Below are 10,143 nucleotides of genomic sequence, written 5' to 3'. Positions count from 1 at the left end.
GCACAATCTAACTTTGCTGCAGCATGGATCAACCTGCTGGTTCATCTGGCCGGAGGAGAACTGGTTCCCCGACTGAGCCTGGTTTCTCCCAAGGTTTTTTCTCCATTCTGTCACTGATGGAGTTCCTTGCCGCTGTCGCCTCTGGCTTGCTTAGTTGGGGACACTTAATTTCCAGCGATATCATCGACTTGATTGCACAGATACTATTTAAACTGAACTGAGCTGGACGATGACATCACCGAATTCAATGATGAACTGCCTTTAACTGAAAATTGTGTGTTTACTATTGTCCTTTTGCATTGACACACTATTTTCCTATCTGATACTGTAAAGCTGCTTTGACACAATCTCTATTGTTAAAAGCGCTATATAAATAAAGGTGACTTATGTAAACAAAGCCATGCCCATGACTCTGGAGGCAGAATAATTGTTATTGCTAGCTATGTTGTTCATGTGGCTCAGTGGTAGAGCATTGCGTTAGCGGCGCAAAAGGTTGTGGGTTCGATTCCCAGGGAACACACATACTGGTAAAAAATGTATAGCCTGAATGCATTGTAAGTAAAAGCTAAATAAATTATTATTATAAAAGCGGGTTTTACTTCTGGCTCTTTCTTTTTTTCTTTTCTCACCTTAGAGATGTGGTACGGGTAAGAACCAATTCATTTTCACCACTCAATTCATCATCCAGGTGGTGCATGTGCCTTGTGTCCCTGTGAATTGTGGTGTTTTTCTGTACGAATAATTGCAGTTTGGTTGAATATACTAGTACTGCGTTATAGTTCTAATATACTAGCAGTTCAAATTTGGGATTATTTCTGTTCTTTTTAAGAGTGTTTATCCGTAAGTTATTGAATGCACTTCATTACAACATTTTGTTGAGTATTGTAATCATTTCTTGTACCCTATATCACTGTTCGCAGTTGTTGGGGTTTGATATAGGCCTGCTAAGTACGTTCGCATACTGGTGTGGGTCTTTTGCTTTGTGCAGGGCTTGATATGTTTCACTGCTGTTCACAGTCAGTGCATTGTGTGTGGCTTTGCCTACCCGGGCCAAGGGTATTATAGTTTCTCAGTGCTGCAGGTTTTGTCACTCAGCAATGGACTCTTGTGATGGGCATAGGGAATGCCCTTCATGCTTGGGGGTTGCTCATTTGAAAGAGGATGTGATAATCTCTGTGCTGCTGCTTGTGACCTGCCAAGAGATGAACGACTTCGCCATGCTAATAGGATAAGCAGTTCTGTACCTGAGCATGGTAGGGAGAGGAAATGTTCATAGGCGTCCATGCAAGCACTCACGTGAACGTCATGACTCCACACGCAAGCCATGAGATTGTGGTTGATAAACGGCCAATGCCATCTCCGCCAGCAGAAGGTGGAAACATGGACACTCAACTGCAGACCTTAGCGGCTAGTCAGAGTTTATCACAGAGATTGGATCAATTTGAAGCTCTTCAGTCCTCCTCACCATCTCTACTTCCTGTTAAGGAAGGCGTTCCAATGATCGGGCAACAGTCCCGCTCTGAGGAAGGCATGAAAGATGCTGATATATTATCTCTTCTTGCTCCCCACTCTCTTTTTGATGATGCACAGCAGTTGGGAGAAGGGAGCCAATGTGAGGAAACTCATTTAGATTTTTCCATGAAGGAAGAGCTTCCTTCAAATACACCTCAGACGAGATTTTTGGCTTGCAGTCTCCATTGCCTGATCCAGCTCCTGTTGGGGGTGTATGGGAAGGCATATCGCAGACAAATTTTACACCTTGCATTCCAGTGGCAGACAATTATACTTCTATGTTGAGATCAGTGTGGAAGAAACCGTCTCAAAAGCCTCAATTTAATAAAGGCTGTAGATGGTTGGCCAATGCCCGTTACTCAACAGAAATTGGGGACATGCATTCAGTAAAACAAGCGATACATGGATAGCTGGATGGACTGCCTTAGGTCCCGTCTATGCTTCCACTAACCCTCAATGTCCCAGGAAGGAGTGTGTTAAAACTGACCATCTGATCTCACAATCATTTAATGCTGCTGCACATGCAGCCCATACAGGCAATGCTTTAGCTATACTGCTAGCACAGGGCTGTCCAAACTCGGTCCTGGAGGGCCGGTGTCCTGCAGAGTTTAACTCCAACTTGCCTCAACACACCTGACTGGAAGTTTCTATGCCTAGTAAGAGCTTGATTAGCTGGTTCAGGTGTGTTTAATTAGGGTTGGAACTAAACTCTGCAGGACACCGGCCCTCCAGGACCGAGTTTGGACAGCCCTGTGCTAGCAGCTTTATAGAAAACAATAAGCACAGATGACCAAGATTCTAAGAACCTTGTTGATTTGGCTTTGGCTGCTCACTGTCAATTGACACATGATGTGGGAGAGGCGATGTCTTCGGCTATTTTATGTTGTAGACAAATATGGCGGTCACAAACTGCTTTGCCAGATGCCATATGAGGTGAACTAATGAATTTACCAGTGGTGCCTGCTCATGTCTTTCATTCAGACTCTCAAGAGGTGTTGGATAGGGCTGAGCACTCTATCACAATGAGAGAAACTGTTCAGCCAGCCTGTCACAAACATTGCCCAGTCTCCAGACAGAAATTTAGGGAATCCCAGAGGATGCAACAACCTGCTTGGTCTAGGCGCATGAGTAGTAATCCAGCTGTTCGAATCCTTCTTGAGGTTCCTGCCACAGTCTTCTGAATTCCAGAGCTTTCTGCCTCAAATCTGTCCCTGCAAACATGTCCCTGTGGGGCCCATGCTGGCTTTTTGCGGGCACAGTGGGCTAGGGCCAGCCCAAACCAAACCTAAACAGGCCCAGTGCAGGCTTGCCCAGGCGAGGCCCACAGCTTTGGGCTCACCGCAGGCTCTCTGTGAGCAGCCCACACTAGCAGACTGCCCACATTTATCCTATGATGGCCCAGTGTGGGCCAGCCCGTTCGTGCACAGAGCAACTTTTGTATCCTTTGGGCCCATGCAGGTTTTGTGTAGGCAGCCCTGTAATGCAACTAGGAGAATACAAACAACATTGACTGGCCATTCTTTAGCCACTCAATTGAAGTGGAATGGCGCAAACCAAAAGAGACCTTTTAAGAATCTGTTGATTCATATAGGCCAGGGATCCTCAAATCTGGCTCACGAGATCCACTTTCCTGCAGAGTTTAGTTCTAACCTTAATCAAACACCTGAGCATTCTAATCAATGTCTTCAGGATCATTAGAAAATCACAGTTGGGTGAGTTTGATCAAAGTTGGAGCTAAACTCTGCAGGAAAGTGGATCTCTGCAGAGATGTTACATGTATGTATGGCCTATGTTTGGATTGATGCTAAGAGTTTAAGACTGTGTATTTGTATGCATTTTAGAAGGACTCTTTATTGGTGAGGTTACCACATCATGGTCCAGTTTGAATATGGATCTAAAGTTCTTTTCGACGTGTGACCATAGTCTGGACTATTTTTGACTGTTCCTGGTTAGGAACAGTCTGGTGTTTGAGAGCTGTCGCATGTTTTCATTACAAGAGTTTGGATTATTCATTTGCTATCAGCCAACTTCAGCTATGGACAATATTTGGACATTCATGTACTACAGATAAGACTTTCGCACACGTCAACTTTCACATGACGAAATCCTACAGTCTTACATTGCTTTGTTTGTTTTGGTTTTTTTTTTTTTGTACTTTTGTGTATTTACATTTTTGGCTATATATAGCTGTATTAACCTGAACTGGATGTTTTCTGTTTTGTATTTAATAAATTGATTTTGAAATCCCTTTGACTACTGTACATTTTTGACAATACAGACATTAGTTATGTGGTGACTGCATCCATTTCAGATGTATAATAACAGTTTTTTTCCCAAAGGCTTAAGTTATAGTAGCTGGAAAGTATTTAAAGTGAAACAGATGTATTGTTGTAGATTAATAGTGCGGGCCCTGTGTGGGCATAGTGAGGGCTTCCTGGGGGCTAAGTGAGGGCTGCCCGTGCAGGGCCAGCGCTAAGGGGCCAACGTTTTGCCAATGAGCAAATTCTCAGGGGCCCTGCACTGGCAGCCCGCTGGGGGCCCTAAGGCTAGCCCTAAGTGGTCCCATAAAGGGCCAGTGCAGGCTTGTTTGCAGGGTTGCCTCCCCAATGATAGATCTCCCTTTCTCGGCCACCTCAATGCTAACCACAGCCGCTAAAGAAGCTGCCCAGACCTGTCTGTCTTGCATCCTCAATACTAGTGCTCCCGGTCATGGCTGCCACAGTGATTCATGCGACAGGAATCACAAAAATTCCTGTTATTGCCACCTAGCAAAAGCTAGTACTCATGGCTATCTCAGCCACACGGGTCTCCAAGCTCCCAGGCATCTCCGTCCAGGACCAGAGGTTTCTGTCACAGCTTACTTGTCCCAGAAGTGTCAAAGGATACTATTACACTTGCCACAGATGGTGCTGTCATGGGCTCCCCCATCTCCAAGCTCCTTGGAATGTCAGCTCAGTCCCAGAGATTCCTAAAAAAAAGCTTCTGTAAATATTCTGTATTTATTCCTGTCCTCTCTGTTTTTGCCTCCTTGGTGCCAACACTTCCTGTCATGGCTGTGATTCCTGCCACAGGCACCCCAAAGATTGTCACCTCAGAAGTTCCTGAAATGGCATCAACCTGAGCCAGCACCCAAGGCCATATCAGTCCCAGAGCATCCCATCTCAGCCACCCTGGTCTCCAAGCTGTTTTCGACCAGGTACAGGGTGTCAGGGATCTGGAAGGAGGACCCAATTGCAGAGTGAGTGACAAGGGTTTATTTACAAAACAGACAGTTACAAGAGGATAGTGAGGTGTGCAGGTGATACAACAGCAGGAACACAGTTAACAGCGATGAGACAGCTAGGGAAGACCACTGGAACAGCCTCAGACATCAACTGGCAGAATAGCTGCAGAGGAAGCGGCAAGACCAGGCAGATGGAAAGGACCGAACAAGGCACCATAGAGCTGAGCTCAGATACTTGTTGACCGCAGACTATGAAGCAGACCAGGTGCCAGGCAGGGGGAACCAGTGGGCAGGAACAGGTCAGGACAGGAACTCTAACAACACAACAGGACAAGACAGGACAAGGCTCCACAGGAATAAATTAGTCCAAGGCAAGGAAATAATTACTAATTTAACCAACACAAATAACTTAAAAATATCAAACAAAAATGCAAACAAAAGATCAGAACTAGGAGAACTAGACTAAAATAAAAGCAAAAATACAAAAACAGACAAAATCTAAAAAAAAAAAAAAAAGAAGCAGGACAAGAACATAAAACTACTAGGGGCTCAACAAGATTAGGGCAAGACTAAGGCACAAACCAACCAGACAAGGGTAAACATATTGGGTGAATATTATATATTTGTAATTCACACAATATATGCACTAGATGGCACTAATACTTTATATTCTCTATTTAACCTAATAAACAAAAGATTTACGCTACATGTGTTAACACAGGTTTTACAAATGTGTGTGTGTGTGTGTGTGTGTGCGCATATATATATATATATATATATATATTTTTTTTTTTCATAAAACCGATGTATTCCTAATTCTTGATTGTTTATCAAATGTTCATGCAAAGTGTCATTGTATGTAGAAATATTGTGGGAAAGATACAATAAACTTAAAGAACAAAAGACACTGTAATGTCTCTTACTTGGAGGAACTCAGAGACAGTGAAAAGAAGACTCAAATGCAGATCAATTTAATAAAGTTAAAAAAAAGATAAACAAAACACAAGAATCAGAAAACCATGGGAACAGAACTGAATAGTCCTCAACAACTCAACCAAGAAAGGAAAAGACCTGGCAATCATCACAGCAAACACAAGAGCTTAAGTACACAGGGGATAACAAAACTAACTAGACAGAGATGCTGATGATGATGATTGCGGCAAAATGATGTAACAATATCATGTGGTCTCAGTCATACATTGTGTTTAGCCCAAACCCAAAGTCATTTTCACACCATTAGTCAGATATAAAAAATCCTGAAGATGGTCCCAATGTGAATTGAACTCATAAAGCATGATAAACAAGACAAGGACCTGAACCGACACCAGTCACTCACGTAAGATATATAAGGACTTCATCTTGAGTCAGAACAAAAAAGACTGAAGATCTGACAGACAGACCAACATAACAAATGATCTGATGCTGAGAGAGTTTTGATTTATAGACAATGTAATAACAAAGAAAAGGAAGAAAGAGCTTGGTTATAAGAAATTGGATTGTTCAAGAAATTGAAGTGTCTTCACTCAGTGAGAGGGTGTAAAAAGGGCAACATAACTTTGTTCCTTGCTCATGTACTTATGACAACAGTGAATCTAAATTGTACAATGGGAAATTTTGTAGAATATGTAGAAATGTTAAATTTGACAAAATTCAGACTTTAGTAAATATGTAAGATGGCACAAGTATATACATTTGAATTTATTAATTGGCAGGATCGGATGATGCTTCAGTGATTTTATGTTTTTACAGTTTAAATGGTAAAATCCTCAGACGCTTAACTTCATCAAGATTACAGAAAAATGGAAAGATGACGTCAGTGAAGGTGGCTGTGAATGTGTGTAGATGTGTGTTAGTTACAGGATCAGAGAATGACACCGTTCCTCCGTCATAGTCCAAATCAACTCTCACACACACAAGGTGCTCTTCAACAGGAAAACCAGGCCCAAGCAGTCTGTAGGGATCATACTTCACACACCAGACATTAGAGTTACAGAAACCACGTCCCTTCCTTTGGTTTGATTCTGTAGTTACTCCAAGACTCCAGCATTCGCTCTCTTTAACCTCCACTTCCCAGAAGTGCATTCCTGAGTTAAAACCTTTTGAACCCAGAACACACTCACAGATGTCAAATCTCTCTGGATTATCAGGAAACGGTTGATCGTCCCAAATGTATTTCACACGAGTCAGATCATTAGACAGGATGAGACGTGGATGAGCCGTGTTTGGATCCAGAATCACAGGAGCTGATGAGACCAAATCAGCAAGTGCTTTTATTCTGATGCTCGTATAATGATAAAAAGTTAACTGTACACAGATTATTATGAATTATGTCACTCAAAATGAGACATTTTCCTCTGATCACTGTGCTAAAATCAATGCTAAAATCTGTCAGTCTCCCCCAATGCATCATTTCCAGTGTGTGTGTAACAGCACAGATTGCCTCCAGACTTACTCTTTTGGACAGAGTTCAGCATCTTCTTCCAGACTCTGTACGGTAGGTTGCCCAAGTAACGTGGCACATAAATCAAAACTCCAGAAGGCATCTGTGGATCCGGCTGTGAGATCTGGACTCTGAAAGAACATTCAGGAGTCAGAACTGCAGTGGCTTTGGCTTCAGAAGCAGAGAGAACAGAGACACCAGCAGATCACTCACCTTTCCATTGTTAGTGGAAACTTCTGCAGAAAAAACACACAATTTATCATCAACAAGTCCATCAATCATCACTCAATCAATCAACAAATTATCTGAAATCAGACCTTTAGAAAGCAGACGTCATTGGATTTCATTGTCTCCTCCAAGTCTTTGATAGTGTGTGAAAGAGCTGAGATGTGTCTGTTCATGTCCTCCAGCTTTTCCTTCATTTTCTGCTTCTTCTGGTCCTCTTCTTCCCTCAGTGCAATGATTGTAGATGCTTCTTCATCTCTGAGAAACTGATGAAGCTTCTTAAACTGCTCTTTAATCTGATGCTCTGTGTATTCAGCTTGAGACTGAAATCAAATCACATTCAATTCATCTCAAAGATGAAACTTATTCTGGAGCAGCATGAAGAGTGAGTTGCTAAAGGTGGGTTAGTTAACTACAACTTTAACTTTCTGAAGTAGTACTGTAATAGATGGTCTGTGTCTGTATGGTGATAATACACATTAATCTCATCAATGTCTCTTCTCAAAATTACAGTTTTAAAACAAACTTTTGAAAATGTGGCAGCCATGTCTGAATGAAAATGCATATTTTCCATATTAAACAGACCTTTGAGAATTATGGACCTATGGTACTTGAGACATTATTGGCCAATCAGTGTTTCTGTGAAACCTCTAGAGCTTTTTATACTTGAACTTGGTCAACTAAATTCTGGGTTTTCTTGTTTTTCGATGTTTCACATTGCTCATATTTTACCCAGGGTTATCAATTTAATGCGGTGATGCAAACTACTCAACTTTATCACATTTAGCCATTTTGAATAAAAAAATACTATCATTTATCATTCATGTAATCCATAACTGAATGTGAGGAGACAAGAAACTTTCAAAATATTATAGATGCAAAAGAGTGAATGGATGCTTATTATAAATTATTTACAAATTGTAAAGATGCAGACAGTTTTCTGTGAGGGTTGTGTTTATGGGTTGGGGGCAGAATATACGCGACTTACAAATGAGGACAATAGAAGCAATCAAAACCAACAAGAGCAATAAAAAGCACGTGCTATGACTAGTCTAGGTTAGCCTAACGCAGTACATGTAGCAAGGTTTTATACACACACACACACACACACACACATATACATATACATATACATACAATAAAAACAAAACAAGTAGATAGAATAGAAAAAGAAGAAGAAAAGAGAAAGCTAGTCTAAAAGTGAGGCTTTTTTGTTGTTAAAGAAAACAAGCAGTTAGAAAATGAATAGAGTGCAAGTGTTAGAGGGTCAAGTGTTTTTTTTAAAATATAAAACGAATTAAAAAATAAATAAATAACATGAAAAATTAGAATAGAGAAGATCTCAGAAGACTCAATCCTCACCTTGATAAGTTGCAATGTTTTCTCGAACTCTCTTTTAAGATTTTCTCTCTGTTTAAGTTTCTCTTGTAAGGACTTCAGTGCTGTATAGAGCTCCTCCTAGAATTTAAAGTGAAAATCTATAAGACACTCAAGGTTTCTGTAACATGATAACTAATACATAAGCTTATCCTCATATGTAAACCGGTCTTACCTTATATGCTGGAACAACTTCACTGATGGGTCTGAACGTTTGATTGGCATATTTCTGTGTATCTCTGCACACTGAACACGCAGGCTGTTTGTCCTCCAGACAGACGAGCTTGAGTTTCTTACCATGTAAACTGCAGATCTCCTCAGACCCTGCTGAATGCCTCTCATTTCTCTCCTTCAGGAATGACTTGCACAAGGTTTTTAACACAAGATTACAGGAAGGATTCTTTGAGGATGTTCTCCCGCAGACAGGACACTCCCGAGTTTCCTTGGTTCTCCACAACTGCTGCAGACACTCTTTACAGACATTGTGACTACATGACAATAGAACAGGAGCCTTGAAGATTTCATGACATACAGGACAAGAAAGTTCTTCTACAGTTAATGAATCCATTCTCACTGTTTGAGCTCCAGCAATTGAAACTTTAGAAAAGAAAAATAACCACGATAATCACAAAGATCTGTTGTCTGTTTAGAGCCTTCTCAAAAATCCTTAACGTTTTTATCGTTGCTCTTCATTGATCACTGATCCTTTTTTGCTTTTGTCAAGAAGGAAGTAATAACCACACCTGTGGTCTTGGCACTTGAGCACTTGTCTACCTACAGTAAATGACGTATTTCCTGTATTTGGCCCAAATATTCACAAGTTGGCTTTAAGACCACAGTTGTGTAGAACTTCTCAATGGGGTGAATGCAAAGTGGGACACTTTTTTGTGAAATGTGTAATTTAGATACCTAAATTTTCTTTTCTTTATTATTTTAGTTATCTTTAAGGTCCAGCTTTAATATTTCAATTTGATTACCGTTCATATGATGTGTTATTTGGAAGGTGTATACCAATAAACATTCTGAGATTATGTACTTCAGACAAATTTCTTTACACTGTAAAAAATGACCGTGAATTTAACGGTAAAAGACTGTAAAAATGCTACATTAAAAACCTGTTAAATGGTTAACGGTAAATTCCCTTACTATATATGGAGAATTTTTTTTACAGTGTAGGTATGCCTTGGTCTGGTAAAGTGGGTCATCCCTTATTTATCAAAAATTATCTTGTATCTTCATTAAAAAAAAAAAACAAAAAAAAACAAACACATGATTTATTAACACATATGACCAAGCAAACATGTTCAACAAAATATTTAACAACACCCCCCCACCCCCACCCCCCGCAAAAAAACATATAGCCTAT

At 40.7% G+C, this 10,143-nt stretch overlaps 1 protein-coding gene across 1 annotated transcript; it reads right to left on the bottom strand.

The window, feature by feature from the left end:
* Positions 1–6,418: 6,418 nt before the first annotated feature.
* LOC107748996 (nuclear factor 7, ovary-like) lies at positions 6,419–9,351 on the bottom strand. The gene is made up of 6 exons (XM_016564034.1): positions 8,953–9,351; positions 8,763–8,858; positions 7,493–7,723; positions 7,389–7,411; positions 7,188–7,306; positions 6,419–6,978 (listed from the first exon to the last, which is right to left on the bottom strand). Exons 1-6 carry the CDS (start codon positions 9,343–9,345, stop codon positions 6,479–6,481), a joined length of 1,362 nt encoding a protein of 453 aa, XP_016419520.1. The 5' UTR covers positions 9,346–9,351; the 3' UTR covers positions 6,419–6,478.
* Between the last annotated feature and the right edge of the window lie 792 nt (positions 9,352–10,143).

The sequence above is a fragment of the Sinocyclocheilus rhinocerous genome, unplaced genomic scaffold (assembly GCF_001515625.1).
Source record: "Sinocyclocheilus rhinocerous isolate Xijiao unplaced genomic scaffold, SAMN03320098_v1.1 scaffold470, whole genome shotgun sequence".
In the NCBI taxonomy this organism is placed as follows: domain Eukaryota; kingdom Metazoa; phylum Chordata; class Actinopteri; order Cypriniformes; family Cyprinidae; genus Sinocyclocheilus; species Sinocyclocheilus rhinocerous.
This window is presented reverse-complemented; position numbering and strand designations above follow the sequence as displayed.

Excerpts from the sequence above, each read along its gene's own strand:
- LOC107748996 (XM_016564034.1), bottom strand. The coding sequence starts at position 9,345 with ATGGATTCATTAACTGTAGAAGAACTTTCTTGTCCTGTATGTCATGAA. Across the intron at positions 8,859-8,952 it reads AAGTTGTTCCAGCATATAAG|GAGGAGCTCTATACAGCACT; the intron begins GTAAGACCGGTT and ends TTTAAATTCTAG. Across the intron at positions 6,979-7,187 it reads GCTGAACTCTGTCCAAAAGA|CTCCTGTGATTCTGGATCCA; the intron begins GTAAGTCTGGAG and ends TGGTCTCATCAG.